We start from the raw sequence: 16373 nt of genomic DNA, 5'->3' as shown, positions 1-16373 counted from the left end.
TAATTGCATGAATTAACATTTATATACCTACATGTGTCTGTGACATTAATAAATCGAAATATAATTTACGGGATGGGATATTTTTGTAATTAGTGAAATGTGCAGAATAACACGATGCTATAATGATTAAAACAAACTTTCTCAGATGATGACAGAATGCACTTTAATCGCCGTATCTGGAAATACATATGTACCATGATATAAAATGACCCCCAAAGGAATTAACATGCATGAGAAAGTGATTTAAAAAATGTAACTGAAAAGCTAGAAACATTCATATTTTCACAAATGAGTTCCCGAGTCTCATTCAGCAGATGAAAATCCAGCTCACACGAAATAATGTCTAAGCATTTTATCTGGGAAGTGGAGGCAAGGGTGGCGCTCCTCTGTCTCTCGTTCCTAAAAAACAAATACAAATAGATATCAAATGATCAAATGGATTATTACAACATTAAAACACTTAAATATAGCATTAAAATACAATGTCTTATGTAAAAGCAGAAGGAAAAGACAGCACAACACACGCTGAAGAATAACTTTTAAACAATTCTTATTACAATTCTGCTCAACATGCAGCGGTGCTCACCTTTGCCTCCAGATTTGCTGGGGTACGTCTTGGGGAAGGACACGAACGGCTCCGGTGGAGGAAATTCAGATGGAGGATGGAAGGAAAACCTCATCCCCCACTCATCTAAAGGAAAAAATACAAGAGAATATGTGCAGCCAAGTAGTGAATCAATAACAATTACATAAGCACTCAGTTTTTCAATAGCAGTTTCATTAAGTCAATATTTCTATCGACATCATGCTGTGTCTTATATTCGTTCATCATTTACTCAACCTCTCATCATAGCAACTCTTACTTTCTTTCTTTCTTCTGCGCAGTACAGAAGAAGATGTTCTGATGGTCAAACTGTTTCAGTTTGTCTGTCTGTCCATACAATTAATTTCAATGGGAACCAGAACTGTTTGATTACCAACCAACATTTTTCAAAGAATCACCTTTTTTTATAAAAATTTCACAGAAGAAAGTCATACAAGTTTGGAAAACACTTGAGGGTGGGTAAACGTTGGGTGAATTATTCCTTTGAGCTAAAATTTGTTAAACTGCCAAATAGTATGTTTTAATTTTTTCTTTAATACTTTCTCTTATCCCCGAATAGCATACCTGTGGCAGGTGCTGGAGGACTCTGGTAGCCATTGATGGTGTCGGGGGGTGGAGGAGGGAAGCTGGGCACCCTGGGAGGGTCTGGGGGTAGAGGGGGTCTGCCGGATCCACCGGGACGATTAGGAGGAGGTAAGGGGGGAGACACTCCTCTGCCTCCTCCTCCTCCAGCGGGTGGAGGTGGTAGAGGACCTGAAGGAGAGCAGCAGCCACAAAATGATGAGTCCACAATATAGAACGATTCCTCTCAGTAAAGACAACACATGCATAACTTTTAAGATTTCTGTTTAAAATAAATGCTGTTCTTTTGAAATTTCCATTCTGAATCACGAAAAAAAAGTTTAATGGTTTCCGAAAAAAATATGAAGCAACCTTGATGAGCATGAGAAACTTATGAATATATATCTTAACCACCTCAAACTTTTGAATTGCAATGCATGTTTTATAAATACGCTATTAGCACCAAATATTCAAAGTTTAACATCATATTAGTTAGTCACACTAGTTGAATTTCAAATAATGTTGCAAATGTAAACTTTATTATCACACTGCTCTTTATATATATTGGATATAAAGTATGCATAGTATACTACATAGCAAGTATCAACTGCTTGATTGTTTATATATATATATATATATATATATATATATATATATATATATATATATATATATATATATATATATAGTAAGCATTCACAGCATTTTCTGTAAAGCTGCTCTATAAAAAAATAAAATAAAAAAATACTTAATAATGTTACAGTAAAAAATACACAGCAAAACAGGAGTGACCCTGCTCATACCTGAGCGTGTGGATGGGCCTCGTCCCGGTGGAGGCGGCCTCTCGTTGGGTGGAGGTGGCAGAGGGCTGGAGCGTCCAGGGGGTGGTGGAGGAGGAAGACTGTTTCTAGGAGAGCCTCTTGTGCTGGGCTCGTCCCGTGGGGATGGTGGGATGGGTGGGACCCCTCCTCTTCCTGGAGGTAAGGATGGAGGCGGATTACCCATAGGCCTCTGAGAACTCAGGGGTTTACTCTCAGTTGATGGCGGCGGTGGTGGTAGTGGCCCATCTCTAGAAAATGATGCTCTGCTTCCTCCGGTGGGTGGTGGAGGGGGAGGGAAGTCATCCGAGGGCCTGCTTGGGATCGTGGCTGGTGGCGGCCGGGCGCTTGTGGGCATTGGGGGTGGAGGGAAGGAAGGCTGGGGATCCCTCGGTGGAGGAAGGCTTGGACGTCTGCCCGGCTGGCTGGGGGCTGGAACAGAAGGGGAGGAACTTGATGGTCGCCCTCCTGGTAGAGGCGGTGGGCCGCTGGGAGAGCTGGGCGAGCGAACCGAGGGGGGTAGGGGTCCGGCCCTCCCAGGAGAGGGTCGTCCAGCGGTTGGGAGCGGGGGTCTGTTTCCGGCTGGGCTGCTGGGTGCTGGGAATCTCCCCGCTGTAGGAGGCATCGGTGGTCTTGCTGCTTTAGTATCATCATAAAACAAAGAACATGAAGAAAAGTTCTAATTATAGCACATTTCAGTTTTTGTCACAATTCAAACAATGAATAAATTATGATTAGGGTTATTATATGTGTATAGTATCCTAGTAGTATAGTATAATATATTACAGTGTAGTATATAGTATAGTATCCTTTTTTTTGTTTAAATAAAAAATAGGATTAGAATTGTCCTTACAAGTATATAATAATAGTGTAGTAACATTTTGATATAAAATTTGAATAGTATAGTATAGTATAGTGTAGTATAGTATAGTAAACATTTCGATTTAAATTTTTGTCACAATGCAAAAAAGGTTGAAAATTGTAAATGATAATTATTATTACATTATATAAGTGTAGTAGAGTATAGTATAGTGTAGTATAGTATAATATATGATAGAATAGCATAGCATAGCATAGTACAGTATAATATAATATAGCATAGAATAGTACTGTATAGAATAGTACAGCATTGCATAGAATAGAACAACATAACATAGCAAAGTATACTATAGCATAGCATAGCATAGTATAGCATAGTATAATATCATATGATTCAATTACAAATACAATTCTAATTATTATCAAATAAATTAGTGTAGAATAGTATAAGTATTTTGTAAGTATGCAAGTTTGTATTATTGTTTGATTTACATTTCTTTTCCAAAATGTCAAAATAATATGATTAAATTATGAATTTAATTATTATTAGTAGTAGTGGTAGTAGTAGTTGTTGTTGTAATATTTATTGTATGTAATATTTATAAAAAATATATTTATGTATTTAATAAGTCTTATTTTCACCACTTCTGTGTAAGGTTTGTACAATATTAAATAATCCTAAATATGATTAATTTTAGATGATTACCGGTATTGCCTCCTGATGATCTCAGTCTTGGCATTCCTCCCTGAAACAGCCCACCTAGTCCACCTGGAGCTCCTCCTCCTCCTCCTCCACCTCCTCCTCCTCCTCCTCCTCCTCCGCCTCCGCCTCCTTTGGGCTCTGCATTAAATAAATACATTATCATTAGATATTATAATCACGAGAATGAATCTTTCACATGTGACCCGTGCTGGAAAAAGAGTTGAAATGCGCACAAGCTAATGTTAAGCTACACGCTAAAAAGTACATTTTTAAATAAAATTTGAGGATTTTACAAAGATGAGTTCATTAAGCTCTCGTCAAGCAATCGTAATGCTCCAAATAGTAATTAAACATCTAAAATTATCTTTATTTGTACATGTTTCTGAGGAGCATATGTTTTCGGCATATGTTCTTATTCACAATAACAAAGATAAAATAAATAAGCTATATTATTATTATTATTATTATTATTATTATTATTATTATTATTATTATTATTATTATTATTAATATTATTAGACTAATATAGTTATTATTTGAGCTGGAGGAAAAGATGTTGTCACGATCATTAGATGGAGTGCCCATGAACTTCAGTAGAGGGCACACCACTCAGGACAATTTCACCCATCAACCACCAGATGTCACTTGGACACTAGCACCTCTCATACTGTTGCACCACACCCGAACTACATTCCCCATGAGTCACTGCATCACAATCACCTTGCCACACCTGCACCTCATTCATCAGTCAATTACCTTGCCACACCTGCACCTCATTTACACACACACACATAAAAGCAAAACCATCACTCTCACTCACTGCAAAGTCTTGTTTAGCCTGTCTAGCATTTCCGAGCATTTTCCCTTGTGTTTGTTTTTCTCGTGTCTGATCTTGGATTGTGTTACCGACTCTGATTCTCTGCTGCCTGCCCCGACATCCATTTGTTACCGTTAATGATTCTGGATATCCCTAACACACCTGACACCGTTCCTGATTTCTGCCTGTATGACCATTCTCTTAATAAAATTCTGCACATGGATCCGAACGCCTCTGACTCCTTGTTACAGATGTAATGTTGCTAAATGGTTTTGCTTTGGAACCTTCAGAAAACCTTTACTGGATTTTCTCCAAATGGACTTTGCAGACTCTATCGACTTCAGATGAGTGATGCTCAGTCAAATAAAAAACAACTCATTTTTGAAAAGTTGGTTATTGTGACTCATTTTGCCAACACAGGTCATAAATGTCTTTGGCTCTACACTCTTTAAAAAATAAAGGATACATGCAGACACACACACACATATACACACATAAAATATGTTACCAAATATATTGCAGAAAACAAGGTGAACTCACTGTCCAGCACTGGGGCACTCCGATCATTGGTGACAGCTTTCTTCAGCCGAGCTCCTTTGCTGATATCCGATAGTAAAGCATTTCTCCCTTGCTTTTCAGATTTGTTCAGGGCTGGCTTCTCTATGTTTGCCTAGTGACAGTCATTGTACATTAGACAGGCTCCATCAACAACACACACTGCCATCAACTCAAAATAGCTGTTTTGTGCCTTGAATACCAAACCCTTTAGAAATATGGCGTACGCTATGTATATGGTGTACATGCATTTTTGACCACATGATTTAAATACAGTGTGTGCATAAATATCATGCATGCTGATATTCTGGTCACATTCTTGTTTGAAATAACAAATATCTTATGTTATGCTATACTATACTATACTATAGTTGTCCCAACTGCATTTCGCATTTTGCCGTGCAGTGGTCATGATTTATTTTTGCAGTTTCTGTATTGCATTAGTTTTTAATATTTCTCATTGGCTTTTAATAATATTTAACTTAAACATTTCTCTCTCTCTCACTCTCTTTTTTTTATGATTTAGGCATTTATAATAATTATGCATACCTACGCATAAGGCATTTTTCACCTCCAGCCCTGGTTAACAATAATATATTACTTATAAATTATTAAATACAAAATTAATAGAAGTTATTAAGATTGATATGGCTTGGAATTGTTCAAATGTTCTTGGAAAAAAATACATATATAGTATGACCAGAATTTCAACTTGCATAATAATTATGCATAAACTGTAAAAGTAAAAAAGTAAACTTTTTAGGTGCCAAAATACAGTATCTTTAACAGTAGCCTTGTCCTTTCATTTTCAGGCACAACTGGGATTGTTTCCTGAAAACAAATGTAGATTCATCATCTGTTTCAAGTAAGATACTGTTGTAGTTCATACAAATGAACTGGTAACATAATCACTACCAAAATACATCTATTAGGTTCGGTATAAATATTTTGATAGATTTAAGTACTAAGTTTAGCCAATAATCAATATATGTAGATGTGAACAATGCTGTTATACCTGTGAAAAGGTTGGAGGAGGGCCAGGAGGGGGCGGTGGTGGCGGGCCAGACATGTTTCCTCTTCTTTCTTTCTAACCTAAAAGACTGAGAGCACACAGATAAAGGATACATTAGTAACAACCAGTCAACAAGGATGGAGTGGAGGACGAGTCACATTAGCACATCTTCTGAAGACACATACCTCATCTTGCTTGTTCCTGTTTCTAAAGAAACAGACATGATATCACATGATACGAACATATTTACATACATTCTTCAAACGTACCCTTCTGTAGTTTAATACAACCATATGAAAGTAACAAAACAGCAGGTGTTCACTATCGTAGGGTGCCACAAGTAAAGTTAAAGAAATAAAGACGATTAAAAAAATGTATTATTTGCTACAATGACAATTATTGCGCAGCATGCTCAGAATGTATTTTTAGGAAAGATAAAATAAAACTTGAGGTTGATGTTAGACCACCAGCGGCAGAAAGACTTTGATAATAAGGACTATTCATAAGTGAACATGTGAGAGCTCTGACCTGATTACTCATGTGTAAATGATGTTTATATGTTCATAGTTTCTGCCTATAGTATTCATAAACTTTTACACAATCCATCTGTATAGTATGTTCATAGTACACCTATCTGTATATCATGCTGATAGTATTTAAAATATGTCCATAATACCTTGTAGACCTTGTATATTCTGTACTTACTGCTTATTGCACTTCTGGTTAGACCTTACATGTGCAATGACAATAAAGTTGAATCTAATCTAATCTAATGTGCATCACTGTGGATATTTTGCATAGGCAGTAAAATCATTGCATGCAGTGCTCCTCGTGTCTCTTAAATTTAAAGTGGATTTAAACAGATACTGCCACAGTTCCACTTATTTCCTTTTAACAGGAGAACTGCTACTGAAACACATAAGAACCACACAACAAACCAAAACCACCGCTGGTATTTAACACTCACTACCAACACCCTATCATCCACCCAGAACAGCCTGTCAATCCACACTCAGTGCACTTTAAATAGGTCATGAACTTACAAACCCAAATTCCCTGATCTTTTGATATAAAAGAGATCATTGTGCTACAAAAACAAAAAACATCCGATGAGTTTCAGAACTTAAACCTTCTTCATTAGATTAAAAACATCTTAAATTGAAGTCAGTCTGCCAAAACAACAGCTTGTAAAATGCACCAAAATCTGACCTATTTCACACTTAAATACAGTTGCTAAATAGTTTAAAGTTCTTATCTGCTTCTCAAGTGATCGCACTGAAGCCAATGACTTCCTGAAACTAGCAGAAATAAACACGGCTTTGCTGTACAGAGAGCAGTTCACCATTAAACTCGTTTCATATCTCTTTCTCCAGCTAGAAGGATGGACCAAACATAGACATACTGCTTCATCTCTGTAGATTATACAGTGACCTTCAGATGGTCAAGGAAACCCTCTGTGAAGTCAAACTGACCTGCAATACTTGTTATTATAACTGGTGCACATATATAGAAAAGCACGTTTTGAGAACAAAATGATCACTTTGCAGTAACTTCAGGGACTGTAGATGCTCTTTATAGTTTTACATTTAGTCATTTTGCAGATGCTTTTATGCAAAGAGACTTACAACTGGGGAATACATAAAGCGTTTCTTCCTAAATAGGCAAACAGTCACAGGAAGTGCTTGTAAAGCCAAGTTTCAGGCATTGTTTCAAACAAGTACAAGCTAGAAAGAGAAGGAATTTGCTTTCAGCAGTCGCTTGAACATTGACATGGAATCAGCATTTCAGAAAGGGTGGGAAGATCGTTCCACCAGCCAGGAACAGTGAATGAAAATGTTCTGGAAAGTGATTCTGAGCCTCTCTGTGATGGTACCACAAGGCGTAGCTCACTAGTGGATCTCAGACTTCTGCAGGGGATGTAGACTCGTACTAGCTAGTGGAAGTAGGCAGGTGCTGAGCCTGTGCCTGTTCTATATGCAAGTATTAAAGGGGGGGGTGAAATGCTATTTCATGCATACTGAGTTTTTTACACTGTTAAAGAGTTGGATTCCCATGCTAAACATGGACAAAGTTTCAAAAATTAAGTTGTACGTTTGAAGGAGTATTTCTGTTCCAAAAATACTCCTTCCGGTTTGTCACAAGTTTCGGAAAGTTTTTTTCGAGTATGGCTCTGTGTGACGTTAGATGGAGCGGAATTTCCTTATATGGGTCCTAGGGCACTTCTGCCGGAAGAGCGCGCGCTCCAGTATAGCAGAGCACTGAGAGCAGAGCATAGACAGTAAAAGAGCAGAGGCATTCAGTGATCAGAGCGAGAGCGTCGCGAAATGTCACAAAAGAAGTGTATTTTTGTTTGCCAGGGCAAGACAACCCTGCACAGATTACCAAAAAAAGTGGATGGAGTTTATTTTTACAGAGCATCAACGGAGTTGTGCAAGTGTTTGTGTTTGTTCCCTGGATTTCGAAGATGCTTGTTTTACAAACATGGCCCAGTTTGACGACGGATTTGCGTATCGTTTATTTCTTAAGGATGATGCAATCCCAACGAAAAAGGGCCACGATCGTGTATTGGAACCGCAGGCGGTGAGTAAAACTGCTTCAAATATCTCTGCCTTCTTGTTAGTGCGTCCGCTCGGAGTGAGTCGTTGCTGCTGCTGCTCTCGTTCAGTTTCAGCCTCTGGATCTGATTCTGGATCATAAATATACACTGAATCTAACTGTTAGCCATGGTTTGTTTTGTTTGGTTTTTTCCTCACGGTATCACAGCTTCCAAACGCTCTCAACGCAAAAGCCTACTGGCGCTCGTGATTCTTTAGCTCCACCCACACGTCACGACTCCAGTCGGTCGTGTTTTTCCGGGAAAAATCGGTACGGACTATCTTTCTCTTATGAATATAATAAAACTAAAGACTTTTTGGAGTTATGAAGGATGCAGTAACACTATATAGGTACTCAAGATTAACAGGAGATTGAGTGAAAATGAGCATTTCACCCCCCCTTTAATGTCTTGAACTAGGAGATAAAGAGAGGTGTAACATGGGCTCTTTTGGGCACACTAAAGACCACTTGTGCTGCTGAATTCTTAATCATTTGTTGAGGTTGATGGAAGTCCAGCGAGAGAGAGTTGCAGTAGACCAGCCTAAAAAATGAAAAGGGCCTGGACAAGACGTTGTGCAGCATGCTTCGTTAGAAAGGGCATAGGTCTCATTTATAAATGTTGCTACACCCAAATTATGTATTATGTACATTATGTACGCAACATACGGACATTCTAGACCATGCATATTATGCACTCTTTTTCCTGGAGTGAGAAAAGTAATGTTTTCATTTTGAATTACACATTTACATTAAATATTCCACTCTCAATAATGGAGATACTGAAATCGCATAAAGTCATTATGCAGAAGTAAAAAAAAAATACAAATTTAGGCATGTTTAGTGGATGCGTTTGATCACTTTTCCTGTGTCATGCTGTTTTAATGACAGTGTGGAGTGCTATAGGTGCACAATAATTCATCTTTAAACTAAACTGTAGATGTTTTGAGAAAATATTTTAGTGAGAACAATTATCAATGATGTGCACTTCGAGATTGTGGCAGACACTGCTGGATTTAGTGGAACGATCTATGTCGTCTGGTTTTAATAGGTCAGTGAAACAACCACAGCTGCACAGAGGTGTTGGTGCCATTATGAAAAATACCACTGTATTTGAACAATACAACTTGAAGAAAATGTTAATTTGCATGTGTTCTTTTTAAAACAGGCTATTTTGTCAGTGAGGTGCTGAGTCAGACAATATTTACACTGCAATAAATATAGAATAAAAATAGCTAAAAGACATTCACCTTATCAGGATAACTGCATAAATGAAAATTGATTAAAATTGTATGAAACAATTGAAATACATTTTGGCCAGTGGAAAATAAATAAGATCAACTCTATTCTAAAATATTTATCTGAGAACTATTTTAAAAAGTTTAGTTTTCTGGATTTTTATATATTTATGCTAAAACATAACAAGAATACTGGATGATTTTTAGGAATAAATATTGTGTATGGTACAAATGCCATTTATACTCGGTATCTCATATTTCCTTGATGGTGTCAGGTGGATGGGAATATGCATGGAAATTATATGCAGATGAAGTTATGCATAGTAAAACTAGGCGTTGTAAGCTCCATATATGGTGATTTCGGGGAGGAGATGAGGTGGAGAGGCAAGTTCGCACAATCTTCCCCTGACTGAGATTTATAAAGTGATTTTTGCACAGGTTCTAGCGTATGCGTTGTTTAAAAATCTGAAATAAATCTACGGAGAGTTTTATAAATGAGACCCCTGATCTTTCGAAAGTTGTGCAATGCAAACCGCAAGATCGAGCAGACGTTGGATGTGGTCTTTGAAGGTCAGCTTTTCAACAAAGATTACACCAAGATTTCTGACCAAAGTTGTTGGGGTAATTGTGGAAGAACCTAGCAGGATGGTGATATTATGCTGTACAGTTAAAGTGGCAGGGAAGACAAAAAGCTCAGTCTCTGCCAGGTTGAGCTGCAGGTAATGTTCTTTCATCCATACTGAGATGTCCACCAGGCAGCCTGAGATCTGTTCTGCTATCGTTGGATCATCTGGTTGAAATGAGAGCTAGAGCTGTGTGTCATCAGCATAGCAATAGTAAGATAAGCCATGTGCCTGTATGATGGGTCCCACTGATGTAGTGTATATGGAGAAGAGGAGCGGTCCTAGAACTGAGCCCTGAGGAACCCCAGTGACCAGTTGATGTGCTTTGGATACCTCCCCTCCCCAGGCAACCCTGAAAGATCTACCGGTGAGACTGGATTCAAACCAGCGAAGTGGTAGTAGATATTTATAAGTGAAGTGTTTAATGTAGTTTTTTTTTTAGCAGTGGGGTTACCCGAGCCTGTGAGGAGAGATGTGATGATGATGATGATGTGTGAGTGCTGGTAAGAGTGTAGGAGAGATTGCTAGGAGAAGGTGTGAGGTGATAGATGGTGTGAGTTTTTATACTTCTGCCTGAGAGAGGAGACAGAAATGCTACAGAGGAAAGATGGTGAAAGAGAGCGTAGGTTTAGTCTAAAAGTAACCTGTAGATGGGTTGGAGGCACACATGTATAAAGATGTATTGTAAATGTAATGAAGAAATGGTCAGAGATATGTAGGGGTTTGACCAAAATGTTATCTGCAATTCAACACTATGTGTAAATTATGTCAAGGTGGTTGTCTGATTTGTAGTGGTAAGGTGTTTGAGATCAAATGAAGCTAGAAGTGCAGTGAATGGAAATCTGTAGCATAAGGCTTGTCCAGATGAACGTTGAAGTCACCAAAGAGTAAAAGTGGGAATGAGGACAGCAGTTTTCAGTAGTGCTCCCCTCTCGACTTACCGTTAGTCGACAAGAAAAGGCTTGGTCAACCAAAATGTTTTTTCACTTAGTCGGAGAATAACAAAAATCACAGATGAAGTCACGCAGTCTGTGAAGGACAGATCATTAACGGCTGGTCTTTGTGGTAATACAGTATATCAGACAGGACATCCAAACGCTCGCCTATCATTCATTGACCTCCCAAATATGGTTAATCATCTGAAATATTTAAGTATTACTAGCAACTTCACATGGCTGCTCAATCTAATGTCTTCTAGAGAAATAATCTTCTAGAGAAAGAAAGGTGCGCTATTCAGTGTCTGTACGGAGTGTGGAGCTGAACAGTAGCTCACTACAGGACAGATGGAGGCACCAGTGCGCTCACTTGCTCTTAATATACTCCATTTATGGTCATTCAGATAAAAGTAATACATCTTGCAAATCTGTAAAGAGTCTATGTTCATTTGTGTGCACTCACAATAACAACAAAACATTCATCCATACTGAGATGTCCACCAGGCAGCCTGAGATCTGTTCTGCTATCGTTGGATCATCTGGTTGAAATGAGAGCTAGAGCTGTGTGTCATCAGCATAGCAATAGTAAGATAAGCCATGTGCCTGTATGATGGGTCCCACTGATGTAGTGTATATGGAGAAGAGGAGCGGTCCTAGAACTGAGCCCTGAGGAACCCCAGTGACCAGTTGATGTGCTTTGGATACCTCCCCTCCCCAGGCAACCCTGAAAGATCTACCGGTGAGACTGGATTCAAACCAGCGAAGTGGTAGTAGATATTTATAAGTGACGTGTTTAATGTAGTTTTTTTTTTGAGCAGTGGGGTTACCCGAGCCTGTGAGGAGAGATGTGATGATGATGATGATGTTTGAGTGCTGGTAAGAGTGTAGGAGAGATTGCTAGGAGAAGGTGTGAGGTGATAGATGGTGTGAGTTTTTATACTTCTGCCTGAGAGAGGAGACAGAAATACTACAGAGGAAAGATGGTGAAAGAGAGCGTAGGTTTAGTCTAAAAGTAACCTGTAGATGGGTTGGAGGCACACAGGTATAAAGATGTATTGTAAATGTAATGAAGAAATGGTCAGAGATATGTAGGGGTTTGACCAAAATGTTATCTGCAATACAACACTATGTGTAAATTATGTCAAGGTGGTTGTCTGATTTGTAGTGGTAAGGTGTTTGAGATCAAATGAAGCTAGAAGTGCAGTGAATGGAAATCTGTAGCATAAGGCTTGTCCAGATGAACGTTGAAGTCACCAAAGAGTAAAAGTGGGAATGAGGACAGCAGTTTTCAGTAGTGCTCCCCTCTCAACTTACCGTTAGTCGACAAGAAAAGGCTTGGTCAACCAAAATATTTTTTTTCACTTAGTCGGAGAATAACAAAAATCACAGATGAAGTCACGCAGTCTGTGAAGGACAGATCATTAACGGCTGGTCTTTGTGGTAATACAGTATATCAGACAGGACATCCAAACGCTCGCCTATCATTCATTGACCTCCCAAATATGGTTAATCATCTGAAATATTTAAGTATTACTAGCAACTTCACATGGCTGCTCAATCTAATGTCTTCTAGAGAAATAATCTTCTAGAGAAAGAAAGGTGCGCTATTCAGTGTCAGGCTATGATGGGTCCCACTGATGTAGTGTATATGGAGAAGAGGAGCGGTCCTAGAACTGAGCCCTGAGGAACCCCAGTCACCAGTTGATGTGCTTTGGATACCTCCCCTCCCCAGGCAACCCTGAAAGATCTACCGGTGAGACTGGATTCAAACCAGCGAAGTGGTAGTAGATATTTATAAGTGAAGTGTTTAATGTAGTTTTTTTTTGAGCAGTGGGGTTACCCGAGCCTGTGAGGAGAGATGTGATGATGATGATGATGTGTGAGTGCTGGTAAGAGTGTAGGAGAGATTGCTAGGAGAAGGTGTGAGGTGATAGATGGTGTGAGTTGTTATACTTCTGCCTGAGAGAGGAGACAGAAATGCTACAGAGGAAAGATGGTGAAAGAGAGCGTAGGTTTCGTCTAAAAGTAACCGGTAGATTGGTTGGAGACACACAGGTATAAAGATGTATTGTAAATGTAATGAAGAAATGGTCAGAGATATGTAGGGGTTTGACCAAAATGTTATCTGCAGTAAACTGCATGTGTAAATTATGTCAAGGTGGTTGCCTGATTTCTAGTGGTAAGGTGTTTGAGATCAAATGAAGCTAGAAGTGCAGTGAATGGAAATCTGTAGCATAAGGCTTGTCTAGATGAATGTTGAAGTCACCAAAGAGTAAAAGTGGGAATGAGGACAGCAGTTTTCAGTAGTGCTCCCCTCTCAACTTACCGTTAGTCGACAAGAAAAGGCTTGGTCAACCAAAATGTTTTTTCCGCTTAGTCGCAGAAAAAAAAAAAATCACAGATGAAGTCACGCAGTCTGTGAAGGACAGATCATTAACGGCTGGTCTTTGTGGTAAAACAGTACATCAGGCAGGACATCCAAACGTTCACCTATCATTCATTGACCTCTCAAATATGGTTAATCAGCTGAAATATGTAAGTATTAGCAACTTCACATGACTGCTCAATCTATTGTCTTCTAGAGAAATAATCTTCTAGAGAAAGAAAGGTGCGCTATTCAGTGTCTGTACGGAGTGTGGAGCTGAACAATAGCTCGCTACAGGACAGATGGAGGCACCAGTGCGCTCACTTAATATAATATACCTTAATATATCACTGAATATATCTCTTAATATACTCCATTTATGGTCATTCAGATAAAAGTAATACATCTTTCAAATCCGTAAAGAGTCTATATTCATTTGTGTGCACTCACAATAACAACAAAACATTGTGCTTTTGTAAAATATTGATAGCAAACAGGATGCGTTTTTGGACGTGACGGTCTGTAAACTTGAGCGCAAAACTCAGATTACCCTGTAAACCTTCACAAGCCTTAAAGACGCTAAAATATATCTATAGAGAGTAAAATGTCTACTTTCAAATGAACCAACTTAAAATAGAAAACAAATATTCTCAGATTATGTAATACGTATGAAACATGCATACAGGTACATCACAAATGTGACGACTTCAACTCTTAAGCTGAAAACACAAAAAGCACTATAGTGTAGGGCTATCAATGCATCAATACAAAATGTTAATGCAGCATCTTTGCTGTTTTTCAATGACACATTCATAACCATTAGCTTCTGCAGTGCGCCGTGGCAAGCTTTGTGCGTGTGCTTGAGCACTTATAGGCTATGAAGGCAATTTAAGGCTCATTACAAGGATTTAATTAATTGATTAGTCAACTAATGCTTCAAATGAACAACTACAAGTCAACCAGAAAAAACCTTAGTCGCGAACAGCCCTAGTTTTCAGTGACCAGGTTAACAGGAAGTATAAGAGAATGAGAGAACAACTTCAGTAAATCATTCTGGCTCTCAGTGAAGACAATTATAAAACTTTTAAAGATTTTAGGTAAGATTTGATAATATTAAAATTTTTAAAAAGATTGTTTTAAAAATGTGAACATGAATGCTCATAAACTAATATACTGCACTAATTTAAGTAGATTGATAATATTAAATGTTTTATAACTTAGTCAAATGTTGTGTAAAAAACATTTGTGCAATAAATTAATTCATGTTTTAGTAATTGAAAACAACCCTGATTAATATGTTTTTTTGAAAACATGATACCAAGAACAACATTGAAATGGATTTATATATAAGTCTTTACTGTCACGTTGAACCTTACTCTGTGCATCCTTGCTTTATATATATATATATATATATATATATATATATATAAAATATATTTATATATATATATATATATATGTGTGTGTATGTGTGTGTGTGTGTGTGTGTGTGTGTGTGTGCATGCATGCGTGTGTGTGTTTGTGTGACTAACATCCAAAAGATTTTGTGTTAAGACACGTGTGCTACGATATACATTTTAGATTAATTTAAAGAGACATTATTTTACTTTCATTTTACATATTTGATTTCAAATTCATGTGTATCCTGTTCTAAATGTTTTCGAGCTCAAAAAATAACAGTTATTACACATATTACTTCCAAAGATGCTCAGAATTTATATTGAAAGTGCATTTTATATGATCTGAAATGCATTCTAACAGCAAGTTAACAGTTATTTTAGTTTTGTTCTCAAGCTGTGTGAAAACCGAGAGAGTGAGCTACATTTCCTCTGTTGAGTTCCTCTGTGGTTGAACACTGTTAGAAAAGCAGCAGCTTGTAAAGAAACACCAACTTTCATCCAGTAAAGGGATGGCCTGGACACTGCATCACTCTCTCCCTCACAAGCTCTACTCCTTCATTTCTACACTTAAAGAAAGACTCACCTATGTCAGATCATTTGGTGCCACCAGATCCAAGGTTTTGGAGAAAGTTGCGCTGCACTTCCTCTCTGTGACTCCACAGACCAATCAGAGTCTACAGTCGTGCTCCGAAGAGCTGTTCATGCAACAGAACGAGCTGATGATCGCAGCATGCAAACGATTGTGACCACATGCATTTCCTCACAGAGTGTCTTTGAAAGAGTGAGATTAGCCAAGCCAGGGCTCTTCTGAGCTCCAACTATGAGAACATTAACAGAAACAGGAACTAAATGACTAATTTGGAGAAAATAGAGCTGAAGCTGGTCTCGCCTGCTGCTCACACTGAGCTTGTTATTCAAATCGCTCCTCTGTGAACTTTTTATTGCACATATATTCTGAATCGGTGGATTTAATACTGCTGGAGTCATCACTGGTCCACGAAACATGAATTAATCTAGTAAACAAAGCAAGCATGTTTCTGTGAAAGGAAATCAGAGAAAGGTTTATGACTGAAAAAGAGAAATACAATACAAATACAAATATTTGGACACTTAAAATACCTGAATATCATTGGGTTACTAAGTATCAAAGCATTTCTCAGAACTAACTTCACTTTTCTTAGTCATTTTTGCTCAGTGACTTTTGATCAGCAGGTGTCAAGTTTGATTGCCTAGCATGCTATAATATTTGTTTCATGCTATTTCAGTTATTGCATAGTTCACACAGTGAAACCACTGGTGTAAAGAATCACACTGCCGTTATAAGGTTTGTG

The 16373-nt window shown here is 38.1% G+C and overlaps 1 protein-coding gene across 2 annotated transcripts; it reads right to left on the bottom strand.

Annotated features, from left to right (window-relative positions):
• Nucleotides 1-136: 136 nt before the first annotated feature.
• LOC113109108 (WAS/WASL-interacting protein family member 1-like) lies at nucleotides 137-15861 on the bottom strand. Of its 2 annotated transcripts, none has more exons than XM_026272661.1 (8): nucleotides 15626-15861; nucleotides 5893-5977; nucleotides 4863-4992; nucleotides 3509-3643; nucleotides 1969-2619; nucleotides 1169-1357; nucleotides 587-691; nucleotides 137-399 (listed from the first exon to the last, which is right to left on the bottom strand). In XM_026272661.1, the coding sequence occupies exons 2-8, from the start codon at nucleotides 5944-5946 to the stop codon at nucleotides 353-355; spliced, it is 1311 nt and encodes a 436-aa protein (XP_026128446.1). In that variant the 5' UTR covers nucleotides 5947-5977; nucleotides 15626-15861; the 3' UTR covers nucleotides 137-352. The 2 variants fall into 2 exon arrangements, with proteins under 2 accessions (XP_026128446.1, XP_026128445.1); XM_026272660.1 differs by having other exon boundaries at nucleotides 1969-2622; nucleotides 15626-15856.
• Nucleotides 15862-16373: the final 512 nt, after the last annotated feature.

Source organism: Carassius auratus, chromosome 9 (genome assembly GCF_003368295.1).
Source record: "Carassius auratus strain Wakin chromosome 9, ASM336829v1, whole genome shotgun sequence".
Classification (NCBI taxonomy): Eukaryota; Metazoa; Chordata; class Actinopteri; order Cypriniformes; family Cyprinidae; genus Carassius; species Carassius auratus.
Note: the sequence above shows the minus strand (reverse complement) of the source record. Positions and strands in the feature narration are given on the sequence as shown.